General features: G+C 35.2%; 1 protein-coding gene across 1 annotated transcript; it reads right to left on the reverse strand.

Moving 5' to 3' along the window:
- Window positions 1-7,288: 7,288 nt before the first annotated feature.
- Window positions 7,289-13,227, reverse strand: LOC147635414 (lysine histidine transporter 1-like). Its single transcript, XM_086802180.1, has 8 exons — window positions 13,079-13,227; window positions 11,786-11,943; window positions 10,957-11,340; window positions 9,318-9,708; window positions 8,494-8,599; window positions 8,063-8,154; window positions 7,904-7,972; window positions 7,289-7,576 (listed from the first exon to the last, which is right to left on the reverse strand). Exons 1-8 carry the CDS (start codon window positions 13,211-13,213, stop codon window positions 7,478-7,480), a joined length of 1,434 nt encoding a protein of 477 aa, XP_086658306.1. The 5' UTR covers window positions 13,214-13,227; the 3' UTR covers window positions 7,289-7,477.
- Window positions 13,228-13,845: the final 618 nt, after the last annotated feature.

The raw sequence follows: 13,845 nt of genomic DNA on the forward strand, positions 1-13,845 counted from the left end.
GCAATGGAGAACTAGTGGCCATGGTACAACACGAGATATCCATCTTTGCCAACAAACTAAGTTTCCATGCAACTGTAGGTATCATGAGTTTGAAAGGAGCATATGATTTCATGACTGCCAGAAGTTTCTTTCTTTCTAAGCATCTTATTTCTTGTTTGTAGACATTTTTCCCTCAAACTTGGTAGAGGAGCAGCCATTATGCAGTCTTATTGGAACATTTCAAGCATTACATGGAGATATCGGTGAAGCAATGTTTTCTTGTAGAAACAATGCAGAACTTCTCAAAGAAAAAGTTTTCTTTTATTGGCACTCTTATGTGGTTCCAAGGCATGATGGTGGTTTTGGTAAGTTACAGATGATAACATCTCCCCCCCCCTCTCTCTTCTATTGAATGGCCAATCCCAGATGCTTGGACTGTAATGGTCATGAAATCAAAGATGTTTTGTGATATACAAGGGTCTTTAAAGTTTGCAAAGCCCTCTCGATCTATGGGTCTTAACTGGGTATGCCCAATACATCTTTTTGCTAAGATGTTCAATCAATTTACCTTTTCACAAACATCTACCATGTTTGTGTGCAAGAAAGTACTAGGTGATGACATGGTTGCCTTGCTTGGAGAGGACTGGAGTATTGTAGAGGGGGTGCATAAAAATGACACATTCAAGTGTAATATAGTAGAGGGTTTGATGTGGCAGAGTTCAAGGCAACCACTATTATTGATGAGGGATCCTCATTTGTGTATGAAGATCACTTGAAATCAAATTTTATCATCCCTGCAGGGGTTGCCTTCATTTTTTATAAATGGCATAAATTATATCCTTCTCTCACATATACAAAAACTTTGTAATTCTAGGGAGGATTATTGCCTTGTAATTATAGCAAATGGTTGTGAGGTTGCAAAAGGTATACTCAAGAGCAGTTAATTTTCTCATTGTAAACATCTTATTCTATATCTCGTTTATGTAATGAAATCTCATTTATGTAATGAAATGATGCGATTAAGTTTTAATTGTGAGTCGGCATTAAGCAAAAATGCTTACAACTTTCTTCAAAATGTTGGCATATTGGTATACAAAATTTCATGATACTATTTCCAAGATTTTCCTTCTCGTCTTCCTCGTGAAGAAGATCTCCATGCCGCATGGCGTGCTGGTCCTATGCCAGCTCTCCACTTTTGTGATCTTCTAATCTTTGCTTGTTTTCTTGTTGCCTTTGCTAAATCACTTGTACGAGCCCTTTCCATAGATAGTTTTTATCAAAAAGTATACCTGTAAAACCAATAAAACATCTCTTTGAGATAATTTCTTTGAGGTAATTTGTACGGTTGTCTCCATAGATAGTTTTTGCATAAAAGTATACCTATAAAACCAATTAAACATCTCTTTGAGATAATTAATACAATTCTTTCCTCCTCCATGTCTAGTGTTTTTAAAGTATACTCCTCTAGCTCGATAGTGAAATTTTTCCATTCCTTGGGTGCTCCACATGTCAAGAGAACCATACTCATTCATGAAGTATGCACCATGAGCATACAATATATGACGTGAAAGAAAACAAGATGAAGTTAGCAGCTGCTATTGATTATCATTTCAGAATGACAAGTATAAAGAAGCTCTATATATTAACTGTGAAATTTGTTAGATGAAGTTAGCAACTACTATTGATAATCATTTTAGAATGTTTAGTAATATAAAGAAACTCTACATGTTTACTATGTAACGCATAATGTTCGTATCACCCCATGTAATTATCATTTTAGATGTTTAGTAATATAAAGAAACTCTACATGTTTACTATGTAATACATAATGTAATACCATATGTGCCTCACTTTTTCCCCCAAGCTCCAATGGTTAATGTATCATTGATGCAATAGTATTCTCCAATTTTGCTTTGTACATCATCATTGCATGTCCTCTTTGCTAATCTTATCTTTCTCGGGACTAGAAAAATATTCTGTGTGATACCTTGTTTGCAGAGTATATCTTTTAGTAATTGATGGAGGGTTTGATATCCTTTTGTGCTAATTCCCACTTCATCGCATCGCATGCATTTTGAACCTCCTCAATGCTTAAAAGATTGGTAATATCATCCATTATTTCATTTGCTAGTACCTAACGTATCTTTTTGTAGCGAGGGTCTCGAAAGAATGTCACGCTTCGTCACACAACTACATAATATTACTCCAAAATCTTGAGGACCATTATCACTACATGCTTCTTTCAAATAGTTCCTATCACAAACCATGAAGATTACTTACAATATCCAAAAATACCTTAATTAGAGAACCTTATAACCATAATGAATCTTCATTAAAAATTTTCTTACAATAATAATAGATAAAGGATAGAAAACAAACCTTGCTGCATGGATTCTTTGTTTGCAAGCACCACCACCAATTGCTAGTGTTTGTATATTATTGATTGTCCTCTTTTGCTCTCTTGATCCCACTAGGGTATTCTTCATGCAAGAGATTGTCTTGTAACTTCATAACTTTGGCCTCTTTCTTTTTTTCTTGTTTTTACAACTCCATAATCTGATTTTGTGCATCTTGGAGTGCTTGTTACACACTAATCAAAGTACTTTGTAAGCTTTGTATTTGTGTTTGGAGAAATTGGACTCTTAATACATCACTCATGCATAACATTTTGCAGTACCCAAGCAGTCCATTCTCACCCTCTCCAACAAACTAAATAAATGAAGAAAGATCAGTAAAAGTTGGAGGACAACGTGAAGAAGGATCATAAGGATATAAATATCCAGCAACCCAAAGATCCACATTAGTCCGACCATGTTATCTTCGTGCATGCTTCTCTTGTGCATTTAGATTTTCTTTTTTGTTTGGTGCATATTCATTCAGTATGCAAACATGCAAGTCCACCTTCCGCACTCTTGTTGCCTCTCTGAAATGTTTATTATTTCTCTAAGTGCCATTCAAAAAATGGAAAAGATTGTTTTGGCAGTTTAGGAGCAGAGATAAAACAATGACTCAAGGCTATATCCTGCTATATTTGCAATGGAAAATGGAAATCAATGCCTTACTCAGGGCTATCCTGCTAGTGTATTCGTAATGGGAGAGAGAAGCTTGGGAAAGAGAGAGAGAGAGAGAGAGAGAGAGAGAGAGAGAGAGAGAGAGAGAGAGAGAAAGAGAGAGAGAGGAGAATAGAAGAGGAGATCTCACTTGGAAAGAAAGAAAGAGAGAGAGAGAGAGAGAGAGAGAGAGAGAGAGAGTCTCATTACAGACGTTAGTTGGTAGGTAGGACAAAGAGGAGACGTGGCACCTGGTAATGAGTGAAAGAAACAGTTTCAATGTGGATTTGGTGAAAAGCCTATTAATGATTGATGATATAGAACATGGGAGGAATTTCAAATATGGCTATTGAAGTGAAGTAAATAAGATTGAAAAGTAACTTTTTTGTATATTAGATATCAGAGGTAAGTTTTAATATAAAATATCCTTGAAATGAAGAAAAAAAATATCTTTACTAATTTTTGGGACTCCCTACGTACAAAGAGAATGATGATGCTAATAGGGGCTTTAATAGCTAGAAAGAGAATCCTAGTTCAAAAAGTGGGAGATCCCCTACTTTTAGGCTCAAAAGTAGAATAGCTAGAAAGAGAATACTTGTTCGAAAAGTAGAGATCCCCTACTTTTAGGCTCAAAAGTAGGCTTCTTTATGAGCTTTGTCTCCTCCTTAAGCCTCAAAAAAATTAGTCTTAATTCCTTAAGATTAGGGATCCTTACAGGGTACTTTTTCTGTTCAAATGCCCCCTAATGTATAGGAACTTGAATAACTGATTGTACTAGGTTTTAGAAAATAAAGGTCATTTTTAGTGCTTTTAGTTATATGTATGTTTGTTAATCACCTTGTATTCTTATGGTTATTCATTAAATAGCAATTATTCAGTCCACTGTAATTGGATTCATTGTCTTTATTGGCATGTGGTGAGAAATCCTTCCATCATTGGCCTAGCTATCTATGGTACAAGATGATGGATTGAGTGTGCCAATCTAGCATGGCTACCTCTTGTGTTTTAGGGAGAGCATCCGAGAGAAGCTCCAAATCTCATCCTACATGTAATACTCTCGATTAGTAGATCGTGTTGACTATTTACAGCATCTCATGTAAATTTTAGGAAATTTGACACATTCAATGGTTCAAAGTGGTCTACAATGGTCTAACCATAAGAGATAAAGGTGGATTCTTTGCTATTAACTCAACAAAGGTATGGACAGATAGCCGTGATATATTTGTACTACCACAATGTTGTGAGCAGGTAATACTTTTTAAGAAAATATGTATAGTTTTTCTTTTATATGTTATCTTTTTGTTATTATAGAATGGAAGAAAAACAATAGATCTTATAATATAGAGCATGTAATCTTGTAACTAGCTTTAGAAAGTACATAGTTTAGGTTATGAGCAATTAGATAGTTTAGGTTATGAGCAATTAGATAGTTTAGGTTATGAGCACTTAGATAGTTTTAGGTTATGAGCACTTAGAGATTTTAGGTTATAAGCACTTAGAGAGTTTAGGCTGTGACAACTTAGAGAGTTTAGGCTATGAGCACTTCAATAGTTATATTATGCACGGATGGCTTATAGGAACTTGAATAACTGATTGTACTAGGTTTTAGAAAATAAAGGTCATTTTTAGTGCTTTTAGTTATATGTATGTTTGTTAATCACCTTGTATTCTTATGGTTATTCATTAATTAGGAATTATTCAATCCACTGTAATTGCATTATCTTTATTGCTTAAAATTTATCAAATTTGGCAATTTCTAAGCCCTAAGTACTAATTTAAGATAAATCACTCTCATTTGGAAATTACTAAGCTCCAAGCTTCGATAAATCACTCTAATTTTGAAAAAAAATATCAAATTTTGGGAGTTCACATACGAGAGCCAATGGCTAGATATGTCCAAATGATGTAATTATGCGTGTCTTTAGATAATGTAATTGTGTTCATAAATTAATTTTGAGAAGGTGAGATAAAGACGGACATGTATATTTCACACACAAAATAGATAGAGGGTGGAAAGGGGATATTTTAATTATTATTTGTTTGTCTATACAAAAGAGGGAGATAGACATATAGAAGTAGTTATAACAAGTTGCTGATTCATTCCCAAAACTAGTTTTCTAATAAATAGTGCATCATCCTTGACTACCTCTTAGATACCAAGCTAATAGTGCATCATTCTTGTTCTCAATGGGCATATGATGTAATGATAATGATATTCCTCTTTTTATCGATATAGAAACTATTGCAATAGAACCTTGAAGATCTATTTAGAAAGCAATTTTCTATCCCTGCATGATTCAAACACCAAAGGGTACTTTAGCCCTATTTTTTCCATCCTCAAGGGGCATATGGATGCCAAATAATGTGAATACGGTTCTTCAATCAAGTACTAAAGCTATAATTTCATGTGGAACTAACAATTTTTTTGTTCGTACATAGGATCAAAAGTAGATCAACATTAGTTGCAGGGTATGACGATTATGGGCATGGTGAGGAAGCCAAACTGTTTTGTACAAATACAACTTTGAGGCAACTTCCGTGTCTCCTACAATATTATTATTTTGTATTCAGATTCAAAGCATGTGGTGGATTATAATATTAAAATATGACTTACTAGAATGAGACATTTTTATTAGCATCACCTTACTCACTTTCTATGTTTAATATGGCTTTCTTACAAAAGCACATTTTATAAAAAGTGTAGTCTCTTGGAAGATATGGTGAACATGGACATGGTTAGAAGCCAATGTATTGAGATATGCAATTAGGAAGTCTCTTTTAATGATATCAAATTTTGTATGAAGCACTTGAAAGCTCATGGTAATATAGGAATCAAAGATAATGGCCAATAAACATTGAAAGTCATGTGTATGTTGGTTAATCGATTTTTTAGTAGAAAAGTTTAATTAAGATTTTCTACCCTTGTTTACTTTCTCATACCTTTATTAGAATATTGATAAATTTGAATTCTTCGATAGCCATGTAATATTCTCTAGTAATATAGACATTATTTAAAAAAATATATAAATTTATATCATGTAGTAGATAAAAAACTTCATTTTTAATTTTTGTCTCTATAGAAACTTATCTTTGCTTCTAGAAAATCAATTTCTACATGTTATATAATGAATTTTGCATGTAAATTTGCCATATAAATGCTTTCCTATATAGATTACTATATAGTTCTTTGTTATTGAGATATCGAGCTCATCTAGTGAGGCGATGGACACTGATGACCCGCCCAAAGGATTAGCAAAGTTGAGCCTTTGATGAAACTTGTCTTTCATCTTGAATCTTTTGTGGATTTGGACCAGTCAATTTATTTTGTATATTTGGGAAGTGAATGGAGTAGATTAGAGCTTGTAAAAGTGGAAGAATACATAAGGAACTAGTTATATAAGGAAAACATGGTATACATATAAAAGATGAGGTGTGTATATAGTCATCAACCTCTAGAAAGTTGTTTATAAGAGTTCTCATTGAGGATGGTCCTAACATGGAATGGAAACCGCTTGAATCTCTTGCCAATAAATGGAAAATGGCAATAAGAGGTTGATGGAATCAAGTCCTAACATGGAATTGAATCCGCTTGGATCTCTTGGCAATATATGGAAAATGTGGCATGCAATGGCCCAAATCAAATTATATCCCATTTGACTTTAGGGAGACTTTAGCGAATTACATTAGGGGTAGTCAAGTTCAAAAGAAAGGAAACATTTAATTTAAAGTAGTTTAGGGGACTTGCTTAAGGTAATATAATGAAAATTTGATTTAGGGGACCTAAAAAATATGTTTGATATGAAGTTCTTCGCATCATGTGTCAAAGCGTCCTTGTCTTTGAGTCCTCTCAACTCTCACAACATGCGTGATGTTTTTTATGATAAAATCCCAAAATAAAATTTAAGTCATCCTTGCATGAAATTCAAAACCCAAAGTGGAGCCAGTATAACTTGGTCAAATTATTAAGAGTACATACAAAGTATATATTTGAGATATTAAATAACCATGCCAATATGAAGACACCATATGCTCATTATTTATAATCAAATTTTGTTTAGTGAAGTGATTCCTTGAAGAAACCATGTGAATACAAGAAGAAGCTCCTTGATCATATGAAGGACACTCAAATACTTGAAACTATTATCAAGACAAAAGTTGTGCCCTATTACAATCGTAAAGTCATTTGAAGATCCACATGTTTCTTCTAAAAAATAGGAAAACGTTGTGCTCCAAAAACATTGAACTAAGGGCTGACAACATGGTGCTCAAAAAGCTATATTGTTCATAAAATTGTAGCTTGAATAGTTTTTAAAAAGAACAAAAAAAGGATTTTATGAGGTAACTCGCTCTTCCATGCTGTTGCAAAACTTACAATGATGAAAAATAAATAACCTTGCACTAAAAGTGATAGTACATTCCTTACTATCTCACTAATCAATCATATCTTGTCATCCAAAGAAGCTATAGCCTGAAGTAGATACAATGATATCATGTAATCCTCCAACAGACGATACAATCATCACTAGTACCCCCAATACAATGCAAACCTGCCATATATAAAGTGCTATTTTTGCTTAATGACATGTGATATGCCTCTCTCTCTCTCTCTCTCTCTCTCTCTCTCTCTCTCTCTCTCTCTCTCTTTGTGGCTTCTTGTTCCTATATTTCTATTACAAAGGGTGGGTGGGTGTGTGTGTGTGTGTGTGTGTGTGTGTGTGTGTGTGTGTGTGTGTGTGTGTGTGTGCGCGCGCGCGCGCGTGCACACGCACGTTTAGCCAAGATTGTTATAACTCATCCAATTGGTAATTCATTACATTGGACAAGAAGCCACAAAAGAAAAAGTGTATGTTTAACTGAGGTTGTCTGTAACTTACCCAATTGGCAATCCATGATAGACTTAAAGGCTTTGGTTTGTAAATTGCTAACCACATAATACACGGTAGCTGTAAAGTGATGAATGTTAGTAATATGTTCCCATGTGAAGTGAAAAGTAATAGGACATTAAATTAGCATCTTAATCTTAAGATACGTACAAAGTATGTTGTAGGAGCAAATGCAAATCCTCCAAAAAAGCCAAGGAGAGCGCCAAAAAAGGGGATGGTCAAGGCAACAAAGCATGTAAATGCTGGAAGCAACCATTGTTAGATTTTGAACAATTAGATTTTCAACATAAAACATTGAATTTTTACATCAAAGCATAAGGAATACCATAACCATTGTTAGATTTCAAATATTTTGATTTTCAAAATAGAATATGGAATTTTTATATCAAAACATAAGAAATCTTCTATATCTATTCTTCATTTTCACTATTCACATGCCTTAGATGTGGCAAGTTCAAGAGAGGAAGAATCACAAGTGGCAGGTTTAGGAAAGGAAGAAAGAGCTTTGGCATAGGGTTGGGAAGAGAGGGAAGGAACTTTCAAAAAGTGGAGTGGCCCTAGTATTGTTTAAAAGAGCTCACCAACATAGGTTGATCGGACTATTAGTCGCAGCAAAATGCCCGGAGAAAAGTGAAGTTTTTTCACCAAAACGGTTTCAAGCATGTCAAAGACACCCATAGCATATATCTGCATGCAATAATTTGAGGTTAAAATATGTGCTGAATTTGGTAATAAAGTCACGTTTATGGTTTAAAAAAGACCCACCAATACAACATAAATTTAAATAATAATAAGGTTCTAATGTGCAGATAAGTGGATCAATACAATTAATTTACACATTTTGATAAAGAGACACCAATACAAAATTAGTTTACAATTGAAGGTAGTATGTTCTAAATTCGTGCAGATGAGCTCATAAAAATACTATTTACACAATTTGAGTAAGGCCAATCAAATATAGAGATAAAGGACTTGAGAATTTGAGAATGAGTTTTAAACTAAAGGGTTTTATAATATTCCATTACAATTGTATAGTGATGTGCTACACATATATATATATATATATATACACACACACACACACACACACACACACACTAGTGATTTCTACCACCAAATTTTAAAAATAATAATAGTAATATTGCACTTGTGTGTGTGTCACCAAACTTTAAAAATAATAATGACAACAATTTAATATTGCACTAATAATTGTACAATATTGCACTAATAATTGTACAGTGATGTGCTGCATATATATATAACCGGTGATTTCTACCACCAAACTTTAAAAATAATAAAAATAACAAGTTGACAATTTTAAAGTGTATGGGGTTTCAATATTTTGAAAAGTTCAAAGATAATTAATAATAATAACGAATTTTTTTTTAAAAGTGTGTAGGGTTACCTGATAGCTTCCAATAACGTGGATGACGACCATCAAGTTAGCAGCGGCGATAAGCCAAGTGGGGTGGTTGAGAGAGAGCAATACATTATCAGCGACGGTGTTGCCGAAGGCCCAGTAACCCACCAGCGCCACCGGGAAGTAGCAAATGGCAACGATCACATACGCCACCACCACTCCCCTCCACATGGGCACCTTCGATGGCCTCTCTGCTGTCGACGGTATCGTCGCCTGGATCTCCAACACCACATTGTGGCCTGCATACGCAAATGCGACTTGCCCCAACGCATTGAATACCCCAAACACCTGATGCGCCGTCGACACATCTAGATAATCATACGACGCCCCTTCGTTCCCTTTCGATGCCGACGCCGTCCACGCAATCGTTGAATAGCTTTTTGCAACAAACAGAGATGCGATTTCGCGTCTCATCAGTTCTTCTCCAGATGACTTCGCTCATTCGTTCTTTTATTATTATTATTATTATTATTATTAGCTTCATTTAATGTAAACAGCGTCTCATCAGTTCTCTAGATGACTTCAATGATTCGATTATTATTACTAGTCGCTTCATTAAATGCAAACAGAGATGATTCGCGTCTGTTCAGTTCTCCAGTTGACTTCGATTATCATTATTATGAGCCTCATTAAATGTAAACAGAGATGATCCGCGTCTGATCAGTTCTCCAGATGGCTTCAATGATTCGATTATTATTATTATTATTAGCTTCATTAGATGTAAGCAGAGATGATCCACGTCTGGGCTCTGATCAGTGGTTCAGTTCTCCAGATGACTTCAATGATTCGATTATTATGATTATTAGCTTCATTGAATGTATATAGCTTCATTAGATGTAAGCAGAGATGATTCACGTCTGATCAGCTCTCCAGTCTCCAGATGACTTCAATGATTCGATTATTATCATTGTTAGCTTCATTATATGTATCTAGCTTCATTAAGAAACATGCTTCTTGTCAAGTTAAAAACTTTTTATTTATCTGCCATTAACCAATTTTAATATGTTGTAACTTCTCCTTCTAATTTCTTAATATAAGCTGCCCTTATTTGGAAAAAAAAATGTAACTGAATCATCAATTGAAATATAGTTCTGCTGCTTGTTAGGCCATGCATTTACTTGATTTATTTCTCAGTGAAAAAAAATAAATTTTCAAGTATATAATGCTACTTCTCGATAAGTAGGATAAATTTTGTGCCTACTATTACTTGAACTTGATTTATAAGTGAAATTAAAAGTATGAAATGTTTCCGGTTGATGAGTAAATTAATTTTGTGTCTACCGTTACATAATGTTGATCTATGAGAGGAAAATCGTTGAGTTGTACAATGCAAGTTCAACAAATTATATGTCTACCATGAATACCTATTACTCCATACTATGATTATTTGTGATTTATTAATATGCAAATATTTTGAATGAGATAACATTACTCCTTGATAGTGAAAATCAGCTTAAATCAAATCATATATGTGGTAATTGAATTGTATTAAAATGAATGCATGTATTAAAAAGTGGGGGGGATCATCTGAAGATATATTACCATAAGAATTTGAACTCAAGACCTAAATTCAAAGGTAAATGTTCAACATTAAAACTTGAGAATTTAGAAATGATGCACATACCTTAAAGACATCACTGCTGCTGCTAGTGAGACACCTGCAACTGAATTGAAGTTTGGAAGTTGGGCCAAAACAAAATGCACTGAGGCAAAGATCATAATCCAGAAAGTTTGTCTTATTTTTGGACAGCTTGTACACACCAAGTCATGAAATTTCATAAGTGATTTCCCTCCGGTGACCATATAAACGATGTCCACACCAACTTGGACTATCAATTGCTGTGGCACCACTATCCAAAGGCCTAATTTCTCTCCAAATGCATGTTGCCCTAGCTCATGGTACCTATCAAAACGTTTCCCGGGCACCATCTCATGCATCTCAACCATCTGCCATAGGGTATATAAGGTGATTATCCATGACAGGAATAGCACAATAACTCCTGGACCCCTGCCATACATGCAAGCAACAATAAGATCACTAATAGCTTTCATCAATCAAACATTGAAAGGTAAAAGAAGAGGTAGCTTCTTTCTCATCAATAATTTTCACTTATAGTAATTTAAATTTTCTACCATAGTAGACTGATCATTGGTATAATTCCAAAATATGGCAAATCCTACTATCCTAATGTTAATTGCAAGCACATATTATCATACTAGAGCAATGAAAAATCATATGCACATATAGTAAATAGAAAATGAATCCTTTCATGGCACATGCTATAGTCATAGTACATAAAATACATAAATGCGGTTTCATCTTAAACACTATTACACCATTGCAAATCCCATATTGTTGGCCTAAAGGCCTGTGACTCCTCTATTTCCACATGACCAAGTCATATGCAACAACAACAAAAATCTTAAAAGCAACTTTAATAGCTAGTTCTTACCATCCCAAATAAATCATTGCACTTGGTAAGCTTAATACACCAGCACCAACCATAGCTGTGACATTGTGGAATGCCGAGTACCACCATTTGGCATCACGTGATCCTGTTATTGGAAGCCAATCATCAACGTTCTTTTCATGATTTTTGAGCACGGTGTCCTGTAAGAATCAAGCAACTTGGTTAGTAAAATGTTAAAACAAAAAACAAGTTGGAGAATGTAAGCTACTAGTTAGACATTAAAAGAATGCTTAGATATAAGGCATGTACTGTGCACATGCATGCATTGACAATATTATGTATATATTGTATGTGAAATATTCATATTGCTGTAACCTTGAGCTTGCTGTATGGAGGTGCTAGTAGCTATGCTAATTACATCAAATGAAAGGTCAATGGCATCCAAAAATGTAACAACCTTTTTTTACCTGTTTCATTTTATATGTTGGCCTAGTTTATACTTCAAGTCATGCAAAAGTGCAATATTAACCTTTTTAAGTGTTTCATTTATGTTGGCCTAGTTTACACTTAAATAGCAACATTACAAAAGCATAGCCTTTCTTTCCGGATGTCTTTGTGAAAGAAGGCCTTAATGTCTGTAAGATGAAAGCTACCATATACAGAGGATCCATGTCATGAGGGATCAAATAAAGGGAAACCTCCCATGGCGTGCTGAGTAAAAAGAGAGGTTCTCTAAACTTTAGACTCTTTCTCTGTTTCTTATAATGCGAGGTTGCTCTACGTATCAAAGAAGGAGAAAATCTCAATCTCTCTCTCTCTCTCTCTCTCTCTCTCTCTCTGTGTCTCTCTCTCATCCGAACGGCCTAGAGGTTTTCAATAGAACCATTCAACTCGTCCAACGGTGAGCAACATGGGAAAATGGATGGAATGAGGCCATGATCGAATACCGTGGTGGTGTCCGGGTGTCCGGGCTAATATGAATCCGGACAGTTTCAGGCCTAGTCTCACGCATTTTAGGTTATCGATCATTTGGCTATACGCTTATAGATTAATGCTGTCATTAGCAGTATCTTGGCTTGGATCGAGTGAGGCCAGGATCGACAACCGTGGTGGCTAGCTAGGTATCCGGGCTAATATGAATTCTGGAACCCTAATCTCGTGCATGTTAAGCCGACTGGTTATCAAATCAATTGGCTGATATACCCTTATCTAATAGATTGCTATCATAATTAGCAGTTATCAATCAATTGGCTAATATACCCTTATCTAATAGATTGCTATCATAATTAGCAGTAGGTTGGCTTGGCTTTGATTTCAAAGAGTTGTTGAGAGTACCTTCTTGGAACCCCCATTTTGAGCAGCAGCTAAATCAAAGGACTTTCGGGGTGATGAAGGAGCTGAAGCCATGAGGTTGTGATCTGGGGTATAATTGGGTGCGAGAGGGTGCAAAAGAGAGGAGAGGAAGAGCATATGTAAGCAAGGATGTCGGCCATTGCGAGGAAAGGCGCAGGCTCTGAAAATGATTGGCAAAAGTTCGAGTGCATGGGGACACCAGCTACGCTCCACACACACAAAACACACAAAGGCAGGCCTTACTCGGAGGAAGTAACGAGGACCAGTGGCGGCTAACCGGCCCTCTTCTTCACACTAATGAGAGGTACACAACTAAATAAGGTGCTTTACACACACTTTTTTTTTAAAGAGGTGGCCTGCAAAATGGTCAGATCTATTCCTATGGACGAGGAGTCTCCCCGCATGGGGAGGAAACACCTAAAAAAGCATAACATGCTTCCACCACAATCGCTATAAACACCCTAACCACCTCCTATTTAGTCTACAGACATGTATGCACCTCTTATTTAGAGCAAGTGGTATGACTGTGCACGTGTGCGTTCATGTGTGTGTGTATACACACTTGTGTGTAACATTTGTTAGTATGTATAATATCTATATTATAAACTTCGGACTAAATGTCATTTCTTGCAATAGCAATATATTATTATAACATTGTGTATAAGAATGTAACATACTCTGTTCTTGGATTATATATGTTACATTCTTGTATAAGAATGTAACATACTCTGTTCTTGGATTATATATGT

This window comes from Cibotium barometz, chromosome 9, assembly GCF_041138505.1.
Source record: "Cibotium barometz isolate CiBa-2024 chromosome 9, ASM4113850v1, whole genome shotgun sequence".
Classification (NCBI taxonomy): Eukaryota; Viridiplantae; Streptophyta; class Polypodiopsida; order Cyatheales; family Cibotiaceae; genus Cibotium; species Cibotium barometz.